The sequence below is a fragment of the Glycine max genome, chromosome 13, assembly GCF_000004515.6.
Source record: "Glycine max cultivar Williams 82 chromosome 13, Glycine_max_v4.0, whole genome shotgun sequence".
Lineage (NCBI taxonomy): Eukaryota > Viridiplantae > Streptophyta > Magnoliopsida > Fabales > Fabaceae > Glycine > Glycine max.
This window is the reverse complement of record NC_038249.2, coordinates 38,372,356-38,394,894: the sequence shown is the minus strand read 5'-3', so window position 1 is coordinate 38,394,894 and position 22,539 is coordinate 38,372,356. Positions and strand designations below refer to the sequence as shown.

General features: G+C 33.2%; 2 protein-coding genes across 5 annotated transcripts; one reads left to right on the top strand and one right to left on the bottom strand.

The window, feature by feature from the left end:
- Positions 1 to 2,883: 2,883 nt before the first annotated feature.
- LOC100810087 (plant cysteine oxidase 4) lies at positions 2,884 to 12,882 on the bottom strand. Of its 2 annotated transcripts, none has more exons than XM_006594754.4 (6): positions 12,730 to 12,882; positions 11,854 to 12,126; positions 10,585 to 10,730; positions 10,326 to 10,473; positions 3,410 to 3,613; positions 2,884 to 3,278 (listed from the first exon to the last, which is right to left on the bottom strand). In XM_006594754.4, exons 2-6 carry the CDS (start codon positions 11,954 to 11,956, stop codon positions 3,160 to 3,162), a joined length of 720 nt encoding a protein of 239 aa, XP_006594817.1. In that variant the 5' UTR covers positions 11,957 to 12,126; positions 12,730 to 12,882; the 3' UTR covers positions 2,884 to 3,159. The 2 variants fall into 2 exon arrangements, with proteins under 2 accessions (XP_006594817.1, XP_003543303.1); XM_003543255.5 differs by having other exon boundaries at positions 11,854 to 12,024; positions 12,730 to 12,879.
- A 3,989-nt stretch (positions 12,883 to 16,871) lies between these two features.
- LOC100809555 (serine/threonine-protein kinase PBS1-like) lies at positions 16,872 to 22,307 on the top strand. Of its 3 annotated transcripts, NM_001253153.1 has the most exons (7): positions 17,098 to 17,254; positions 18,543 to 18,787; positions 19,034 to 19,169; positions 20,263 to 20,521; positions 20,665 to 20,797; positions 20,987 to 21,190; positions 22,293 to 22,307. In NM_001253153.1, the coding sequence occupies exons 1-7, from the start codon at positions 17,098 to 17,100 to the stop codon at positions 22,305 to 22,307; spliced, it is 1,149 nt and encodes a 382-aa protein (NP_001240082.1). The 3 variants fall into 3 exon arrangements, with proteins under 3 accessions (XP_006593464.1, XP_006593463.1, NP_001240082.1); XM_006593401.4 differs by lacking the exon at positions 22,293 to 22,307 and having other exon boundaries at positions 16,872 to 17,254; positions 20,987 to 21,471; XM_006593400.4 differs by lacking the exon at positions 22,293 to 22,307 and having other exon boundaries at positions 16,939 to 17,254; positions 20,248 to 20,521; positions 20,987 to 21,471.
- Positions 22,308 to 22,539: the final 232 nt, after the last annotated feature.

Below are 22,539 nucleotides of genomic sequence, written 5' to 3'. Positions count from 1 at the left end.
TATATAGTATTTCTAAAAAAAAAAACTAATTTGGTCCTAGCTTTTCTCCCGTCGTCAAAGGTATTTTTTTATAATCACGAACTAATTTGAATGGATTCTAACAACCATAATGAGAATTTTATGACCTGCACCAATGAACGGAACTCAAATTTTTTTAACCTTAATAGTCAGAATGCACTTAATATTAATATATCTCAGGAGTTAAGAGCATATTCCAACAATACAAAGGAGCTATATTGTAATAAATATATAAATGCAAGTGCAACCACTAGAATAATATATATATATATATATACGACCAAATATTCTTGAAAAACATGGGGAGACTTAAATCAAAGATGTGTACCAAGCAAGAGTTAATAATTTTTATTTTCAAAAAAGAAAGTGGAATTAATATTAGACCAGTGGTGACTAGCTTGAACCCTATATATGATCACTATAATTTTGTAAATGAGCTTTATATATTTTTCATCATTATTTCCCATGTTCTCGATCAAGTATCTGATAACACAGTCTAAGAATTTTGGCTGTTACCCATCTTAGTAATCTGTAAGATTGGATTTTCTCTCATAAAATAATAATAATATAATGTATGCAAAAGATTCTAGCTAGGTCGTTTCAAGGTCTAAGTGCTTTCTCTCGCGTGGGTGGTGTTTGCAGATATAATGCCTACCTTCGCGGCGACTCTTTCGCCAACGCAAATATTAGAAACCCTTTTCATAAGAAAAATTATGGCACAGACAGAGACACAAAGAGAGAGAATAATCCCATGCTGTGTAAAGAGATCATAATATTGATCACATGCCCATGTTTTGCGGAGGGTCCTGAGTTAAACTTTGCAACCATTTTGACTACTAGTTGATTTACTAGCTGTAGACTTCGTGCTATATACTCAGATGGATGCTATGCGTAGTTTTGCAACTTTCTTTATTACAAAGTCAGAATCTCAAGAAATTCCGTGCCTGAAACAAATAATTGAGCTAGTAGGATAGTTTATTTTGATTATGTGAATCAGGGAAGAAATTTTACCGAGAGTCCATCTACCTATTTCTACAGTTTTAGTTGGTTAGAAAATTTGAATCTGCATAAAATTAAATGCACGTAGTTAACTTTTTGTCTTATTTTAATTAAATCCAAAGATGTATTCGACAAACTAAATAAAAGGCCACTACCATTATTTGGTTATAATTTTGTACCCGAGACAAATAACATTCATATCTTAATACACTATTTACTATTTATTAACCGAAATAACTAATAATAAAGAATATACAAAAGAAGTACGATAAATAATGTATCACTGAAGCTTAAATATATTTTTATCTCTCAAATTTAAATTTTTTTTTTAGTTCTTCAAATTAATATTTATTTGAATTTTTTAGTCTCTCAAATTCATATGAAATGATTTTTTAGTTATTTTTAACAGATTTTTTTGCTATTTGATTACATAATTTATGATAATTTTTTATTGCATGAGGAACTACATTTTTTCTTTGCAATTTTGAGGGGAAAAAACGTAAATTTTAATAGCCATACACCCTTATATTACTGATGAAACTGCAACGGTCCCATATTTCTTTAGTAATAAAATTTTGCTGAGCTTCAAATTAAAGCTCTAATTGTTGGAACTTTGTTAGTTACTGAAAGGTGGTAGATAGTAGATAGTGCGTCTTAAAGTTTTGACACCTTTAATCCCTAACAGTGATTTCAATACTATATTATGAGTTTAATGTTTATATACTGACATATAAAATAAATTATTTTAAAAATTAATAAACTTGAATTGTGATAGGATAACTATATAAAATATTTTATATTGTCAATATATTTTTTCATATTATTAGCGAAAATGTAAATGGATGACCAAAATTATAAAGATTGCTTTTTTTTTTTCGTGAATGTGAGGGGGACTAGCTTCCTAAAAAAAATAGAAACTGTGGAAATACGATTAAAAATACTTCCGCTAAAATAACGTTAGACAACAAATGGAGGAACAAACTCAAAAACACGAATGTTCAGAAACCGAAAAACAAGGTAAAAATATTAAGCACTAAAATAAAACTGATTTTTACGAAAACTGAATTAAACTTTGAATTTTATGGGAGTTAAAATCAAAATTTAAATTTTATGAAGATTAAAATCATATTTTAAAATTTTTCTGAGAACGAAAAGTATTCTTAATACATATGCAATTTTTGTCACAAGAAAATCACATGACAGTCACGTCACCTAAAATATTCATGTGCGTACTACTAATATGTAATTTTATTTATTTAAAAAAACATGTAAATTACTCATATCAACGCTAAGTTAATATTAGTAAATTTACTTTAAAAAATAATGTTAATAGTTTGGAAGAAATGTGACATATACTCGTATAATCTTAATTGTATTTATTTATTTTAAAATATTTAATTAAATAAAAATATTAAAATTTTAAAAAACCAGTTCAAACTGATTTTCTGGAACATTTTGATTAGTTATATCGATTGAGAAGAGACGATTTTTTTAAAGCTAACGGACCGATCAAAGGCCATTTCCCATTCGAGCTGGTCAATCCCAATTTTAAAAACAATGAAACTTATTTTTTTAAGGAAAAAACAATGAAACTAATAATAACAAAATAAAAAAAGAACTAAAACCAAATGTGACATTTTATAGGAACCAAAAAGACTTATTTTACAAAGTGCACAACCAACAATTGGGCACAAATTGTAAACTCCTTATTTTGTAAAGTTCGTTTTAGAAATACTAACGAAAGAAAGAAAATTTTACAAGACACGGATCAAGATCAGAACCTAATAAGATACAATTGGGCACGCCTTGAAAGGTAGGGGTTTGGGACATGAAAAACATAAAACACATGGAAAAGAAGCAAAGAGAAAACAAAAATGATATATTGTATCTTATTCTCAACAATAAGCAAACAAAATTTAATAAGTCCACTCATCATGATCGAGGTCCTTTTTCACATTCCGTTACTAATTTACTGGATTAAGGTGAGGTCGGTGACCTAAGACTTAAGAGGGACTACAATAGTGCTTTGTTATGTACAAACCAAATGCCTAATAAAGAATAAAATTATTGTATTGGCTTTTTGACAACTCCTTCCACAATTCCCTTTGTTGTACCCTATTCGATAAAAAAGCCAAATTCTTTTTAAGTTCTAATGACAGGACCCTTGTAAATCCCTCTACGGATCACAAAGTCATCTGGAGGTTGAAATTCTTCCAACCAGGACACATCAGAAACTGTAACTCCATTCAACTGAAGATTACCTGCAATTGAAAAATGTTAAAAGTGTTGACAAACAATAATGCGTAATTAGCAAAACACAACATTTAGAGGTGAAACCATCAATCACTTGGGAACATAAAGGAACCTGCAATGGATATATAAATAAGATCACCTGGAAGATCTTTACTCTGCGATTTCCGGAAGTAAGTGCAGTGTCTTCCATGTTCTGAGGAATAAGGCGGAGACAACACATCAAAGATTGCACAGGGAGTTACTGCCCTAAAAGTATGTATGTTCCCTCCAAGGGTAGGATAAAGAACTGTTGTTGCAGTTGGTGCTGTCATCTCGGTATCTTTGACAAGTTTTGCAGCTCTAGCTGCAAAGAACAAATTGGTTGAGGGCCAAAAAACCAAAATTACTAAATCATTATCAATTACCAAATGAGGTAGAGTTTTATTAAAAGAGATGGCATTTATAAAATGAAACTTCCTATGAAAGAGAAAGATGATAAACAAGACCGTAAGGTAATAAAAGCCTTTAATTTTCATAAGCAATGAAAGTATAAAGAAATAAAGACTAAATGCCTGTTTTCCTAGATCAGATAACTAAGTCAATTGTAGCTGAAATATATCTAGAATTTAGGTACCATGGCCAGGTCAAGCTAAAATAATAAAGAACCAAAAAACCCTCTGCACTAGAGCTTCCTAATCCAAAGGAGTCTGATCGGTAAAAAAATTCATTTTATTAATTCCTATCTATGGATTAATAGTAATCGAGTATTGACTGGTATCAGAGTTTCAATTTTGGAGCTGAGAGTACAGAATTTAAAAGTTGATTCCAACATTTGATGGAGAGAAGGTTTGATAGTGATTGATAGACATTGAGCAGCATTTTGATTCCACTAGAACACCCAAGTCAGAGAAGCTATCAAGCACTGTGAGAAGTGGTGCTCCCAATAGATGGCTTTGGTGGAAATGGTGGTGCAACCAGAATGTGATTTGGTGGACCTTTGAGAAGGTACCGCTCAAGCCAGTCCAACCCAAGTATGACTTGGATCAATCAGATTTGGGGATCTTGAGTGCAAGAAAATAGAAGAGAAGATATAGGTTTAGAGACCAAAAAACAAAACCATGGAAGTGAAGAAGGAACCCATAACATGGAAGCAAAAAAAGTGAGAGGAACAAACATCACAATAGATAGCACAGAAAAAAAGCCTAATCAGTTGAAGGCAGAGAACAAAGGGAAAATAGAGCACTAAATATGGGTGATTATAACCACCTTCTGGGTTGCAAAATGGAGAAACAAACAGTTTCAGCCAGGTAATTAAAAGAAGGGTTATATAACTAGATTTTGAATAATAATAATAGTAATAATAAACTACTTAACTGAAACAACCAGACGTGGATTTGTCAATGGAGGTGGATGAGTCTGTGTTGCAGACATGTGGAGATTAAAGAAGACTACTTACAAATTAGAGGAAGGAAGAAGGGTCAAGATTAGAATTACATGGGTCTGCTAAATGCTTTGACTTAATGGACTAGGCAGTGACCACAAAATGGAATTCTTTCTCAGGCTCTCAGCATTAATGGAACCCAATGGGGTGAGGCAAAGAAATGGGTCTTAAAGATGAAGGCAGAGAGAAACTGGCAAAGGCTGAGCAGTGAGCTCTTTTACATATTGAATGGATCAGACATGTTGAAGTTAGAGGGTAACAGAGAAATAGAGAGATAGAAAGAGATAGGATGGAATGGATTGATTGTACAGAACTTATGGTACGTAGAACATCTATATAAATAGACTCTAAATAGACTTAGTACAAAAAAATTAAATGCATTTAGCATGTGAGGCATGAAATCATTTGACACAAGATACATGAACTGCACATTATTCTAACACACCCTCTCAAGCTAAAACTTACTAAGCTTTAAGTTTGTAAAAAATAAATCCATTTTTTTAAATAGGAAATCCACTAAACTCAGTTGAAATGGCAAAACTTATACCATGAGGCAAAAATTATACCATAAAAAGATCGTGGAACACTTAACATCAGCTGGAGATTTGATATGGCTGGAAATTGACAGAGTTCACTAGAATGTTGCTGGAAATGCCAACTCGAGGGAAGAGGTCGTTGGTGGTTGAAAGTCACCAGATCACTATAAAGATGTTGTAAATTAAAACTGATGTTAATTTGACAGGTTCACCTTTGGATTCTCCAAAGTGGACACATATCCCTTATAAATTCTGGGGGTTCAAAACTTTCTTATCATTTTGACAGTCATACGCAATAATTTTTCTTGGTCTTGAGGTTGCTTTTGAGAAGAAAATAGCAACGTAAGAACTGAGAATGGTGAAAAGGGGTCTGGCTCATTTGATAGCTGTGGTGTGGTAGTTACAGCGTCAAGGGTTTTGTTGATCTGAGCTAGACCACCGTGCAACATGTCTAGTAAGTGTTGCAGTAGTCAGTGATGTTTTGGTAAGCTTAGCTCAGGTTCTGTTGATTGTTGTAGTTGTTATAGCTTGATATTGTTCACTATGTTTGTGACCAAGCTGATCCTGCTGCTACTGTAATCAGGAATGACTGGGCATCAGTGTCAATTATTGTTACTCTGCAGGTGTTACAAGAGCAAGAAGGGGATGGGTTTCAAGCACCCTGTTAGTTAGGCTTTGCTAGTTGAGAGTAGACCTTGTTAGTAAAGCAGTTAGAGTTAGTTAATTGGTTCGGTTGCTATAAACAAAAGTAAGGAATTTAAAGGGAGCAAGTTAGTTAGTCTTAGAATTTGGACATTCGGACTTAACTCACCACCACAAAATTGGCTTGTAAGGTAAAGATAACAAAAACCTTATATGGACTACATTGGGCATATCTCTAGTCAATGTGGAATCTCAACACACCCTACATCATGCACAATCGGCACAAAACTTGAATCTGGAGCATGGCCCAATAACAACAACATCTCACGTCATGGCTAATAGACATGCAGTAGACAAATATAAGTATCCCAATAATGGATCTACAACAGACTCTAATATCATCTTACAATTTGGACTTATAGCTTAACTTAACCTCACAAAATTGGGTTGTAAGGAGAAAACTGTCTAAAACCTTACAAGAATTTCATTAGTCACATCTCTAGTTGATGAATGCGATTTAAATCCCATTATGATACTATATGAATTAGAAATTTCTAGGACATTGCTATTTGCTAATCAAGCTCTTATGTACCCACAAAGGGCCTTGCAAGTAAAATGAGATACAAGAAGATTTTCCTTGTTTTTTGGGGAATCTAGAACTTATTCTTAGTAACATCTAGGTTTTCTGCCAGAATTATGTATACCTATCCCCTCTCAGATTCCTTTCGCAAAACCATCCAACATCAAATGGCATTTGCATGCAATATTGAATTCTTGTAGCTTCTTTGTTGAGGTATTGATATATAGCCTTGGCCATCCCTTCACCAATGAGACAACAACAAAGTGGAATAACTTATCTACTTATGGAAAGTTCAGTTCTCAATTAGAATACATATTTTCTAATCTACGTGACACAATACCAATAGCTCTCATAAAGAAACATTGTGACCAATCTTAATCCAAAACCACAAAAATTCACCTGTCTAAATTTGATAAGCATATTATTATTAGGCTTCTATTACAGGTATAAGGTTCCACCATCTCCAGTAATATATTGATCTCTAAATTTGAGTATACGGGTAAATAAGACAAACTCATTCCCACCCTCTTGCAAATTTTACTGATGAAAGCCCTAAAGTTGGTGTTACAGTAGCATATGAAGAAAACCTAAAAGTCAAGTCTCTTGATCACTAAATTTGGGTATAAAAGTACAAGAGACAAATTGTCATCCTTTTGCTAGTTTTTTTTTTTAACAATAAAAACAAAGAAGGGATCAACGCATTCAATACTCAATGTATTCCCATGCAGATACAGAGGACTTGATAATTGGATTAAGTGTTAAACTCAGAGAAATTGGGATGAAAATTGTGTCCTCTCCTCTGGAGAATTCTCATTTAAATAATATGATACAATCTTATTTCTAGCCTTGAAGTTTGCTAAAAAACTATATATGGTAACCTACAACTGGGCTAACTAATTAACGATATAATTACACAGTTACAGCTATACAATCATGCAAGATATGCTGGTTTAAAGGGCCAACAAATCTGCACAAATAATGCCAAATAATCTGCCTATCAATTCTATTGACATCCCCCCTCAAATTGATGTTGGTGAATTTACAAGCATCAATTTGCTGAATAGGAAATTATACCGTTGACGTGTCAAAGATTTGGTGAGGACGTCGGCTAGTTGAACAAATGTTGAGACATGAGGCAAAGTGATAATTTTGCGGTCATAAGCTTCCCTGGTTGAATGGCAATCGACCTCTATGTGCTTTGTTCTTTCATGGTATACAAGATTTGCTGCAATCTGTATGGCACTTGTATTATCAGCATACAATGGAGTTGGTGTTGCTTGTGAATAACCAAGTTCTGAAAAAAGGCCCCATAACCAAATAATCTCAAAGCATGTGGCAGACATAGACCAATATTCTGTTTCAGTAGAGGATTTAGAGACCGATTCCTGTTTCTTGCATTTCCAAGAGATAGGGGCATTTCCTAAAAACATACACCAACTAGTAGTAGACTTCCTTGTGTCGGGACATCCAGCCCAATCAACATCACTGTATGCTTAAAGTTGTATTGTTGCACCTATAGGAAAGAAGAGATCACGGCTAGGAGTGGCCAACAAATATTTAATGATTCGTTGTACTACTGTAAGATGCAAGTGTCTAGGATTTTGCATGAATTTGCTGACTGTGTGGACAGCAAAAGAGATATTAGGTCTTGTAATGGTTAGGTAGATGAGACTTCCAACCAACTTTCTATATAAACTAGGGTCTTGTGGGAGTTCCCCTTCATCCTGTCTTAACTTGACATTAACTTCCATGGGAGTGTCAACCATAGTTGCAGTAGTGAGACCAGCTAGCTGAATTAGATCCTGAGTATATTTGTGCTGAGTGACAAAGATGTCTTTTTGTTGGAATCGTACTTCTAATCCCAAGAAATAAGTGAGTTGTCCAAGATCTTTCATGTGGAAAGTCGTATGCAGCAATTGTTTGATTGTAGTGATAGCCTCTTGATCTGAGCCAGTGACGATAATGTCATCCACATAAACAAGGAGGATCATAATTCCTTTTGAGGTCCTTCGTAGAAATAGAGATGAATCATAACTACTTTGGATGAAGGAAAAGCCAAGTAGCGTTGTGCTAAACTTTTCAAACCACACTCTTGGTGCTTGTTTTAATCCATACAAAGAACGTTTTAGCTTGCAAACAGTACTACTGTACTAGGTAATGGTGAGGACATACAATAGGAAGTTTGATGTAAACTTCTTCGTTGAGGTCACCATGAAGGAAGACATTTTTGACATGTAGTTGGTGAATTTGCCAAGATTCAGATGCAGCAATGGCAATAATAGTCCTCACAGTAGTCATCTTAGCCACCGGTGCAAAGGTCTCTTCATAGTCTAGGCCAAATTGTTGCTTATTTCCAAGAACAACCAATCTAGCCTTGTATCGATCTATTGATCCATCTGAATGCAACTTTATAGTGAATACAAATTACTGCCAAGAGGTTTAACCGATGGAGGACATGGAACAATGTCACATGTCTGATTTTCCTCTAGTGCAAGAAGTTCAATTTCTATAGCATCCTGCCAACATTTATGCTCCATTGTTTGTTTACATGAAGAAGGAATAGGAACAGATGCTAAAGTTGCTGTCAAAGATAAAGGTTCAGAAAAACCATACTTTTTCGGTGGTTTATGAATGCAAGTATTGCGACGTAAAGGGGTTGGTTCTAGTTGAAGCGCTGTATCAGCAGCCAGAGAATGATCGGGAAGGGGACTTGGAGGGATGAAGGCTGAATTGGTGGAACAACCAAACTTCTTTGGTAAACCATGAAAGGAGGACGAGCTTGTTCATTTAGGCATTCATCCAAGGAGTGGACAGTAGCTCTATTCATTAGGTTGGTTTGAATGCCCTCAAAATCAAATCTCAATTTCATAAGAAATTGATCTCGTTTTGTGGTGCCATGAATGTTTTGGACTGCAATTTGTCCTTCAATTGACAAATCTTTATAGACAATGTCAGTATATTCAGCCCAAAGATTCATGAAATGAGAATAAAAATCAGAAATTGAGAGACTATCTTGTTGAAAAATGACAATTTCATGTTCAAGCTGGAACCTACGAGCAGTGTTGTTTTGGCTATAAATTTTCTTCAGGTAGTCCCACATCTTTGTTGCCGTAGTGAAGGGTCTGAGATTCTGGACGATATTAGGCTCAACCGAGCCTATGATCCAAGTCATGACATGTGCATCTGACCTCCCATTTGGCATGTGGCTCCTTGTGCGTAGTTTTGTCAAGAGCAGAATAAGTTCCGTCAACATGACCCCAAAGCTCCTTGCCTTTAACAAAGATCTGGAACTGGAATGTCCAGGTGGAGTAGTTCTTTCCATTAAGACGAACAAAGAGGACATCATATCTTTTAGTAGACATGATGCTGAGAAAAAATCACAGGAGGAGAAAAAACAAGAAACTGGAAAAATCAAGAACAGAACCAGGATCAACATGAATAGTGCCACGCGTGAACAGTACCACGACGTGAACAATCCGCACGCGAACAATACTGCACAAGAGACTAGAACTGGGAACTCGGAGACCAGGAGTGCGGCGAAGGAAAAAAACTAGGTTGGGATCAAAACTTAGACTGATACCATGTTAAACTCAGAGAAATTGGGATGAAAAATGTGTCCTCTCCTCTGGAGAATTCTCATTTAAATAATATGATACAATCTGATTTCTAACCTTGAAGTTTGCTAAAAAAACTATATATGGTAACCTACAACTGGGCTAACTAATTGAGGATATAATTACACAGTTACAGCTATACAATCATGCAAGATATGCTGGTTTAAAGGGCCAACAAATCTGCACAAATAATACCAAATAATCTGCCTATCAATTCTATTGACATTAGGTAACAAAAAAATGCAAAGCCATAAAGAACAAACCTTCAGATGGATCAGTTGGGCCAGGGAAATCAATCCAATCATAAGATTTAACATACACTGAACCATATAAGAGCTTGCTTAAGACTGTCATTCCAGGATGATTATGGAGAGGAATAATAGATGAAGGGGGCATACAAAAAATTCCTATCTGGTAAAGATAAAAATTATTAACCAAACTTCAGTAGCTATACCCATAAGAGCAATATTGTATAAAAATTGCTGACTGAAATTGTGTAGATTTCTGATAATTAATACTTACAGAGAAGCTGTCATCTTCATACAAATGCAGGTATTTGATCGGTGGTGGCTGTTGATGGTTCCCGTTGCATTCAGGCATTTGACCAGACCAATTACGAACCACTTGTGCCTCCTGTTCAAGACCTACATCTGACGGCTTGATTTTTTCTGGGAAACATTAAATAAAATGTTATTACAAAAATCTCAGTTAGACGGCAAAACTATTATGCAGCAAGGTTGTAGAAAATCACAAGGGAACAAAAAGGTATGATACAAGTTAATGTGTGATATGACTGTATTTTAAAAGACTCAAAAGTTCATGTGTGATATGACTGTATTTTTAAAAGACTTGGAACAGAACCAAAGTTCAAAGAGAGACAATTAAAACGTGAAACTAGTATTTACACCTACATATGCAGACTTGAATAGCACCTAGAGCAGGTTTTATAACCACAATCTCTAATATTAAGAGTCACAATCACATGCTTACAAAGATTTTTAGCCCGATGAGAAAATTGGGCCACACCGTGTCACATATAGTGCAGTTTAGGTATATTGGGCGTATCTTATAAAGAAGCTGGGACATTGAGAGTGATATAACACAGGATACCCGGCAGAGGGATGTAACCAGATGGCCATTAAAATCATATTTCAAAAGATACAACTCTTTTACTGTGCATTAACATACTGATAAGCAAGAAATTAAATTAATAAATGACAAATGGAAATCAAGTTTACAGCAAAACCTTCAAGACATAATTTATCCTTATTAATCTGAATCCATCCTAAATTTTAAACCGAAAATGGTGACCTTTTTTCACTCTCAAAAAGAAGAGGATTAGTTCATTCAAAAGTTTGGAGAGAGCATTGTGACTTGTATTCAATTCTTAAAAATAATAGAAGCAAGCTTAATGACAAAACTGTCGTTATTAAGCTCAAGTGCCGCCCATGACCTCCTTCAGAAGGACAAACCCTAAAGAGGAAAAGAGGAGATAAGGAGAAGGCTTGGAGTTTTCTGACATCTGGACATAGTATAGAATTATCTGTTCACAATTATTACTTATCATCAATGAAATGACCTATCTGTTAAAAACACTCCAGACTCGGCAAATATTTAGTGAACAATGATGATTCAATGAAATCATGAGGAATAAGTCTATTTGCATGTTACTTACATGATTATCAAAATCAAATATTATAAATGCTTATAAAACAAAAGTATGGAGCTGACGATAAATGTATGCACATATAACTAAAAGCCAAAAACCGACGAGGAAAATAAGCAGCATACCTAACTTCTCACAAACTTTTGCAACGGCTTCTTCTGAGACAGGTCCATTTGGTGAAAAGGAAGCCTTGCACAGCCTATAAAGTCTCTGTATATAATACGGCATCCTGTAAAGGTGTGATCAACTAATCTACTGATAACACCTTGCAAGAAGCTTATCGATTGCAATAGGGGCTGGATATACAATTGGATAATAACTCTATTTTAATCTCAAACCAACGATAATGAATCCGAATAGCTGCAGATGACCCCTCACAGCTAATCTAATTTACGGGCCTATTGAACAAGAAAAAGAGTGATAGCAAAGCCAAAAACAAATGAGTTTTACTTCATAGACATCACAACAAGTCTAACAGCAAAAATCATTACACGATCTAAATATATAATTACGGAAGCAACACGATTCATTCCAAAACACTGAGATTCAATCACATTCTGCTCTGTAGTTTCTCCAAATACACATCCAAAGAATAAAAAAACTCCACTTTTTACATACAAATCAACAAGCCCCACAAGCTATGCACAGATTAAAAAAAAACAAAAATCCTTCATTATTTTTCACTTCCACTCATCAAAACAATCACTACAAAATCGAATGTGATGTTTTAAAACTAAAACGCTAATTTTTCCCCTCAGAAACAAAAGAAGCACAACATACACTGTTAAACCAGGGGAAAATTCTGCACAGCAACAGTGAACCAAAAAAAAGGAAAAATAGAGAGTGACCCAATAAAAGAGGTGAGCTGAAAAGGCGAGAAAACGCATAAAAAATAAATATTGGATGAGAACCACAGATGGGGTACTAGATTCCAATAGGAAAACAAATGGGGAAAAAAGCGAAACAGAGCGTGGATGGAAGTTGCGGAGAGAGAAGCGGACCTGAGAAAGCCATGGAGAAGAAGAAGGTTTTGGTTTGGGGCGTAGGGTGCAGAAGAAGTAGATGAAGAATGACGAGGTTGAAGTATGCAAGGAATCGCCACAGAGTAAAAACGAGGAATAGAATAGAGAGAAGGGGAAAGAGGAAAAGAAGGTGAAAATAAGAACAAACGATTAAGAGGCCCAAGGAAGATCTTCAACACGTCATCATCACACTGTTTTTATTTTTTATTTTTTATTATTTATTTATTTTCCATGTTTAATTTTGAGGTCAAGCCTTAAGGTGCCTTATGTTTCTGTGTGACGTTAGAGTCGTTTTTAACTCTAGCTAAGCAAATGTAGCAACAAATAGTAATAGTAATCAGAAAAATACTAGCGTGGGTAAACTCATGGATATAATCATGGTTGTCATAATTATCGTTTTTTAATAAGCTAGTTGTAATAATTATCGTGATATTGTGTTCAATGTGTTACTTATATGTTATTTATACGTTGAATTGACATATCAAATTGATTACTCTATTGTCATAAGATTCTTATTCTTATTACAGAGAGTTTATATCATTCAATGCAATGTATTTTTTTATAGTAACAATCAATTCAATATATAAATAATCTTAAATACAAACTTCGATGTATCTAAGATTTTTTACAGAATTTATGTTATCTTTTAATGTGCTAAAATATTAATTTATTGTTTAGTTATATTTTTATTAATTGTTTAACAAACATATTAATTGTTTGCCTTAATGGAGTAACTGTTTACATTATTTTATTAGTTTATTTATTATACTTTACGTTATTTGTTATTTGTTTACATTAAATATAGTGAACGTTTACATCAATACTACTATATCTCGTCATTCAACATAAAATTCTGTAATATTTTTGAGGAGTACAAACAATACCATAATATTTTATTTCAACAACCAATATTTTTTTTTTGTTGCTCAAGAGGGGCTAGCCCCAAACATAAACCTTAATTTGAAGTCACGAGGAAAAATTGCAAATAAAGGAATGTATAAAATAAAGAATTCTACAATCTGTATCTATAAATAAACCAAAATTCAAAAGAGCATTCCTTACTTAATTCCCCTTGCGATTCAACAACCAATATATACAACATCAAAATAAAGCATTTTATGTCACAAAAATTTTAATAATTCATGTTAAGTATAATAATATAGCCACATTGATTCCAGAAGCAAAACAAAACATTTTTCATGCTTAAAACAAAATAAATTTAAAAAATTCGGTTTCCATGAAAGTTTTTTAATACAAATTAAAAAAAAAATAGTATTTTAGAATTTGTTGTATTTAGTGGTGAAAGAGGAGCCATTTGCTGTGTTGGAGGCATTTTTGCCATTGTCCATGTAGACAACATCGTTTGAGGCATCCATGAAAAGGTGAAGTCGAAGGATCAAAGTTTGGGAGAAGATATTGAAGATCAAAGGGCATGAAAAAGAAGGGGCAAAGGTTATGGGTAGTGGTGGCAAAAAGAGTGAGGATGTTGAAGAACAAGATGGATTGGATGAAGGGGTTGTTGGATAGGGAAAAAAAGTGGTGGGAGGAGGAAATGGAGGGTTAGATTGGGGTGGTGGAGGAGAATTCTCTAAGTGCATGAAATTGGATCAAAGTTGTGGAATTAGATTGAGTGAGTGTAAGAATTGGACGGAGGTTTTCCAAAAATAAAAAATAAAAAAAAATTGGACGAAAATAAATTAGGTGAAGAATTTTTAGGAAATTAACGTTATGATGTCCACACAAATCTTCATTGTCAGTTGAAGATATTTTTATAGTGTTCAAAAATGAAAAAAAAAAGTACTGACTACAAATATAAAAATCTTTTAACTAATTCACATTCTCCTAAGAAAGTTAATTAATTTAACTAGTAATATTAAATTTTTTAGTAATGTGTATTATTTTTCCAAAATCACCCTTAAAATTATTGAGACTCATCATATTTTTCTTTTCACTTAATTACTTTCTACCTAGTTAATTAATGTTCTAGTCTTGTTCTTCAATCCTTATAAGAGAGAATGTATTTATCTTCTTAATTCATAATATTTATTGTAAAATAATTAAGGATAGTTTGATAAAAAAAAACAAGTAATACCAAAGATAACTTGAAAGTACTCTTATAAAAAAGGGCAAACAATTTTTTTTTAAAAAAATCTTGTATATAGGAACAAAGGTAACATCAAAATCCTCCACAAAAAAAAAAAGTTACCATCACAAAAGGGGGTTGCATGGTACTTTATGGATAATGGAAAAGTTATAAAGTCATGGAGGTGCAGTCAGCAAATTATAGGGTTCAAGAAGCAATTGCCTATTATGGATGTGGCCTTTTAACAGCCAACCTGAAAGCCTAATCGCAAAGAAGTCTAGTAGCAATTGGGCCCACCCTAAACTCTGTTAAATTAAATTTTTGATTATTATAAAAAAAAATATTTTGCTCAACTTTATTCATTCTTTTTTATTTATCTAAATAAGTAGAGTTAACTTAAAAAATATATTATTAAATAAAAAATCATCTTAAAAATAAATTTAAAAATTATTATTATTATAAAATTCAATAAACTTACTATTTTGTAATTAAATAATAATGTGAAGAAAAAAAACACATTAATCTTCCTAGTTTTACCCATTCAAGTAATGCTGTGTTGCCGGCCTCTCTCGACTATGAAGGTATCTTGTCTAAAGCATTTGCCGACCACCCAAACCAAAACCCTGTTTTCTTCTCTGTTATCATTGAGCTCTAACTTCTTAGTACAGGTTGGTTCAATTTGAATTATAAAAGTATTCAAATAAAATTTAAATGTGTAAAAAATATATAAAAAATGTGTATAATTAATGTCAAAAAAACATTCAAAATTTTAAGAATGACCTTTAAAAAATGGATTAAGATTTATTCACTTTAAAGAAAATGAACTTGAATCCAATATAGTATAAGTGAAATAATTTCAATAATAAAAAAAGCATAATTTAATGCTGAATTTATTAAAAGAACACCCGACAAAATATACTTCAACGACAAATCGAAAACTGTTTTAATTGACATATCAGTGGGTGTAGTACGTCATGTTTGATTAAAAGAAGTTCAAGCTTAAGTACTCTTCAAAGTTCAAAAGGCGAATATATAGTATCCATATAATTATCATAATTGCAACCTTATTTAAGTTATTCTAACCACGATTTTCATCCAAGTAGGGTGCATTTTACCTACATATGTTTAGTTTCAAGTATTTTAAAAGATAGTAATTGATTTCTATTAGTTTTTAGAAATGTTTTTCCCCGTTACGAACCCATGGGCGCATTTATTTATTGAGGAGCACTTAGGTTTTTTTTAAAAAAAATAAAGGTGGTCTTATTAATGAGGGTCATGTTACACAGTGAAGTGAGATTGAGAACCAAAGCAATGAATGTGCAAAGTTTGTCCTTTGTGGATTTAAGTAAAGAGTATTAACACTGCTCTTGCTTCCTGTCCAATCAGGCCTGACAAATGTGCCGGCCTCAATGTTCTTTGCAAATTGCAATTGCATTCCTATGCCCTTCACCTTTCTCCTTTTTTCTCCTTTTCCATTCCTATCATAATATTTGCACATTTGAATTGCTTTTTTATAAATAAAAAATAAGTTTAATTACTTAATTACGTCTCATAGTTATACAATTTTTTTAATTTTTTTTTACTTTAAAGCATTCCTTTTAATCTTTATATATATTATTTTCAATTCCCTATGAATTTAGACAATAAAAAAAGAAATAAAATAATATGTATAGGAAGTAAAATAAATAATTTTTAATTTAAAGGCTAAAAGATAAAATTTAGAGATTAAATGAATAATTAAATCTTAAAAATATGAAAAAGAGAAAATGAACAAATATGAGCAATTCTTATTTTTTTTATTACATATGCATGTCCCCAAATATATGTTTTAAAAAATACTATATTTTCATAATTTTCTTACAAGTTTTTAAATTTTAGAAAAAAATGTATTAAATTAAATAAATTAGATATATTTAATAAATAGGAAATTCAATAGAAAAAATTATTAAAGTATTTAGAACTATCCTTATATTCCAAATACAAACGAAGGGGAAAGAACGAAAATACTGTAAAAGGAAATGGTAGCATGGCAAATTGCAACAAATTGTAGTACCAAAATGCAAAGAGATGTTACTATCACATTGTACGCGCCAGAGAAAAAGAAGAAAGGTTGGGAGAGTGAGTCAGAATGTGTCTTCGAACTTCGAAGCTCCAAATAGCTTTTTAACCATTTTCGCTTCTTCTCTTCCCTTCTCTCGCATTACCACTATGCGTTAAGTTAACCATTTCTAGCGTTAGGGTTTTTGCTTCTCGGAAGATTCGAAATGGAAGAAGATTACGGCTACAGAAGGACGGCGAAGATAGCACTTGTCGCAATCATGGTGCTCGCTTCCGTCGCCGTCTTTGCATTGCTCGTTGTCTTCGCTTACTACTGCTACATCCTCAACAAGGTCTCGAATCGTCGCAAAAGCCTCAAAAAAGGTTTGGGTCTCTTTCTGAAAATGTACTGAAATTCAAGGTTCGTTTTCTTTTTTTTCTGCTACTTGAAGGTTCGGTTTGTAAGTAATCCTCTGAAACACGAGAAATTATTTTATAGTTTCGGAAGTATCGTGTGCACCTAACTAATCTGTACTTACATGCAGTTGAGTTTTTCAGTTTATGGAAAGAAAAAAAAATTAATAATACTCATCTAGGTGTCGTGTCGGATAAATTATTAGGTAATCAGAGGTCCTTGCTACCAAAATGAGTAATCACATAAGGGAATTGACAGTACTTTAACCAAAAACCTTAAAATTCAGGTTTATAGGTCTTCAGCTTACTTATATGATGTTCAACTTTTTCACTTCTACTCAATGTGGGACTTCCCCTCACACTTGTATTCCAGCATGGATTAGGCTGGTTCCAGACCATGTAACAATTTCTCTTAAAACAGAGTGATTGAAGGGATGTATTAGATTTAGTGCCACTGGTATTAGGCTATTGTATCTGATGTGCTATTTTATTTTGGTTTGCAGCCTTTTATTTGTTTTGCGTTTTTTTCCCTTCTGGATTTGTTGGACCTGGTGGAAATTTTGATGAATTTGTGTTATTTTGTTTTCCTGAAAAGTCAGTGATAATTTTTTTGGATGGGTTGGGCTTTGGTTGTCTTTCATGTAGGTTTATTGTAAAATGGAGAATTTGGTTGATGAAAGACGGGCGTTTGTTTGTTTGATTTATGCAGCAACCGTGTTTGTTTGTAGTTTTTACTGTTTATATGTGCTCTTTTCTTGTCTAAAATTTGGTGAAGTTTGGGTGTCAAACAGGACATGTAAGGCCTGTTTGGTTTGAGAAGTTTGTTCCTGTTTTCCTTTCCTAGTTTGGGTCATATTGTCAAAAATGGTGTCTTATTTTTTATTTTGTTTCCCATTCTCAAAGATGTATAACAATGGTGAAAATACTAAATGAAGAAAATATAATATGAAAATTTTAAATTATTTGTGAAAACAATAATACGAAAATAAAGAATAATTTTTTAAGCCAAATTGATCCTTATATTTACATTTAATCAATTTGATTAATTCTCGTTTGTAATTAATTCAGAAGGAAAAAGGAAGTATATTATTGAGTGTTACTAGTATGTTTTATCTTATTTTTTTCAAGATTTTAAACTGAATGGTTTGAAAGTAACTTTTGGTTGTTTACTTTAGAACTTTTTTTCTTTCCTTTTCCTACTTTACTTGAGTAAATTGATGTCCCACTTACTGACAGATTTTGTTTGATTTTATATTAGTTGAAGATGCCAACCTTAACGAGAAAAGTGACTTTGCAAATCTGCAAGTTGTTGCTGAGAAAGGACTTCAGGTGTTTACTTTCAAGCAGCTGCATTCTGCAACGGGGGGATTCAGCAAGTCAAATGTCATTGGTCATGGTGGATTTGGACTTGTTTACCGGGGAGTGCTCAATGATGGTAGGAAAGTTGCAATTAAATTCATGGATCAGGCAGGAAAGCAAGGAGAAGAAGAATTTAAAGTAGAGGTTTGTTGCTTCTTATAACATTTTGGCCAGCCCTGTTTCTTTTCTGGAAACTATGGGAAACAGAATGTGTTATTCTTCATGCTTATGCATTTGATTTCCCTTGTAATCAAAACAGTGAAATTGTAGATTTTGAGTCATTATACTATTTTTGGCCACAAGTTGATGCATTTAAATAGCAATAAATGTCTTGGGAAGCCAATTCATTTTAGTACTTGAGTTGAATTGGTTGCTTACATGTCACCATAGGTGGAATTGCTAACTCGGTTGCATTCTCCATATCTGCTGGCATTGCTTGGATACTGCTCTGATAGTAATCATAAATTACTGGTGTATGAATTTATGGCAAATGGTGGACTGCAGGAACATCTTTATCCTGTCAGCAGTAAGTTATGAAATATATATTTTCTAAAAAGCTTTTATTCTTTGCTAATTTAAAGTTCTGTGAATGGACAAGACTACAGATAATTTTTCTTACCTGGAACTCTGTAAGCCGGTAAGGAAAAGGATGGGTGTGTCATATGTCAGTGGAATTTTTATATAAATCTCTGCTTTTGCTATACTTCATCTGTTTGCTCACTCCAGGTGCCAAGCAAGGAAAAATGATTAGAATCTTTTTTTTAGTTTGAATGAGTAACACTTTTCAAATATTATTTGACAACAGATAAATATAATAATCTTGCAGTATTGAACATCAGAGTTAAATTAATGTTTTTTTTTATTGAAAAACAGTCCAGCCAGTATGTGCCCTTGTTCTGTTGTGTAAAGTTTAATGACATGTCCATATAAGCAAAGAAAATCATTTTCACCAAACTCTCTTTTACATTCTCCCCCTCGAACTTTTTCACTCTGCAAGGCTTATTCTTCCCTTCAAAAGTTTATATGGGTTGGAAGTGACACATTGTACTATGTTCCTTGCATATTACACAATCTGGACAAAAGGAAATATGCTTGCAGCATCAACTTACTTGTTCAAACAAATTTCTACAAACAGTATGAAGTATGTAGCAATGCATCATAAGCCTTATCATTTGCATCACTAACATTTGAACTCTGGAATCTCTAGTGTATGAGTAATGAGGATGAAAATGTAAAATGTATGATATACAAGAGGAAATTTTCATGGGTCATATATGACATAAAGTTTGTTTTAAAATAATTCCCATTCTTAGTTTGTCAGTATGAGCTATTATGAGAACTTGATCAGAACCTGGAGCGAAATTCTTATATCTCTCCCATTACCATGAAAACAAATTTGCAATGATTTGTGATAACATGTTATATTTCTTTGTTATTCTATTTCTGGTTTCTGTTAAAGCATTTTTGTTCTTTTTTTATGTCTCCTCCCATTTTCTTGTAAAAATTTCAACAGTGGGCTAGTTAATTTAAAATGTCTAAGTGTTTTGTCTGCAGCCTGGGTTGCTATTTTTGACAGTTATTTTGTGTTATATTGTATGTTTGAGTTGATTTTCTTGTAGATTCTATTATTACGCCTGTGAAGTTGGATTGGGAAACACGATTAAGAATAGCACTTGAAGCTGCTAAGGGTTTGGAATATCTTCATGAGCATGTCAGCCCTCCAGTGATTCACAGAGATTTTAAGAGCAGCAACATCCTCTTGGGCAAGAAATTTCATGCCAAAGTTTCTGATTTTGGATTGGCGAAGCTTGGACCTGATAGAGCTGGTGGACATGTTTCAACTCGGGTTTTGGGCACCCAGGGATATGTTGCCCCCGAGTACAAATCTTAACTCATAATTTGTTTTTACATTGTTTTGGTTATTCTGTTAGTGTAATCTTCAGTTTTATTACAAGACTTGTTCTTTGAGTAATTCCATCTCATGAAAAACTAATGTGATTTTGCAACGTTTGATTTTGCAGATATGCACTAACAGGGCATTTAACAACAAAATCAGATGTGTACAGTTATGGTGTTGTACTTTTGGAGCTGCTCACTGGCCGGGTGCCTGTTGATATGAAGAGACCTCCAGGGGAAGGTGTTCTTGTTTCTTGGGTGTGTTTGTTACTTCTTTTCATCAATCAAGTTCTAGTTTATTCTGTACTGCTTGGTGAAAGTTATTTAATATCATAATCAATTGATATTCCAGTATTTCTATTTATGGGAATAAGAATATTACTTTAAGCAACACTTGTATTTAAGCACTTACTTTTTCTAACAAACTTGCATTTGCGATGTGTTTAGGCTCTGCCCCTTTTGACTGATAGAGAAAAGGTTGTAAAGATTATGGATCCTTCATTGGAGGGACAATACTCTATGAAAGAGGTTGTCCAGGTGGCTGCAATTGCTGCAATGTGTGTGCAACCAGAGGCAGATTATCGGCCTCTAATGGCAGATGTTGTGCAGTCATTGGTTCCACTGGTGAAGACTCAAAGGTCCCCCTCAAAGGTAGGCAGCTGCTCTAGTTTCAATTCCCCTAAGTTGTCCCCTGGCCCAACATTTTAATGCACGTAACATATCAACATTTTAAATGAAGGAGAGGTACATGCTTACCAAACTAGATTTGTATTGCATGTTTGGTAGTTGCCGTTTCCTTGTAATCTTAAACCATATGATGCCTTTTGGAGAGGAAAAAAATGGTGGGTTTAATGTTAATGTTCAAATTGATAATGATGAAAGATTTAGACTTGTTTACTTTTAGTTATGATGGAAGGTTCTGCTTTAAGATAGATGGTTGGTTGCTTGGTGCTTTAATAATCATTATGGTTCTCAATTTTCAATTATTGTATCCTTGAAGGCAAAACAAAGAAAAAGAAATGGAAAAAAATAAAAATAAAAATAAAAAATAAGAGAGAGAAAGCAATTCAACACGCCTTAGGAGATTCGTCATCCTAGTGACCCCTCGCATGACTTTTTCCATTCTTGTATTTATTTTCATGATGGGGCATAGGTTTCCATTGGAGGTTGAATGGTTGATTTTGTTAGTAGACATCATGGCAAAAGGATAAAAAGTTGCTGAAGCTGAAGGCTATCAAACTTATCATGGGGGAAATAATTAGAACGTGTTTGGTTAAATAAGTAAATATGATTGAGGAAATGTGCGTAAGATTCTAAAAAATTTAACCCTATTACTATTTCTAGCACGTTACTGATAACCCTGTTTAAACTATTGTTTTGCCACATCTGATCATCGATCCATATATGTATGATCCTAAACCCTAGTCATTGTAATGGCAACGTATGGAAAATTGAAATTATTTTTAATTTCGTTGACGAGTCACTATAACAAATGTAGTCTATAAAATATTGTTTGTCAAAAAGAATAAGCGATGTAATTCATGCGTTGCCAATAAGTCTAAGAAAGCATAATAGGAAACCTTAGAAAGTTGCGAACTGGTTCGTTTGATGTCAAGACTATTTATTAAATTGTAATAATTTCATATTAGTTGATTGATCCTTGGTAGTATATATCGTTCTTTTGTATCATGTTGAGAAAAAAATTACTGTTATATTTTTCTCAATAATATCAATCATATTTTTGAACTGTAAGTCTTGCGAGAAGTAGGATTGAAGAAACAATTATCGTTCTATGAAACAATGTATTACTTTGTAACATATCACTAAATTAACATTTTTGCAATTACTAATATATTGAGGAAAGCCTTTCAAAAAAAAAATACTGATGAAAGGAACTTAAAACAATTTTTTTAATTGCAATTATGGCTATATTAAATATGTATATATTTTTCTTCGAGATGAATATTAAAAATGTTATACACAAAAAATTGTGTTTCTCA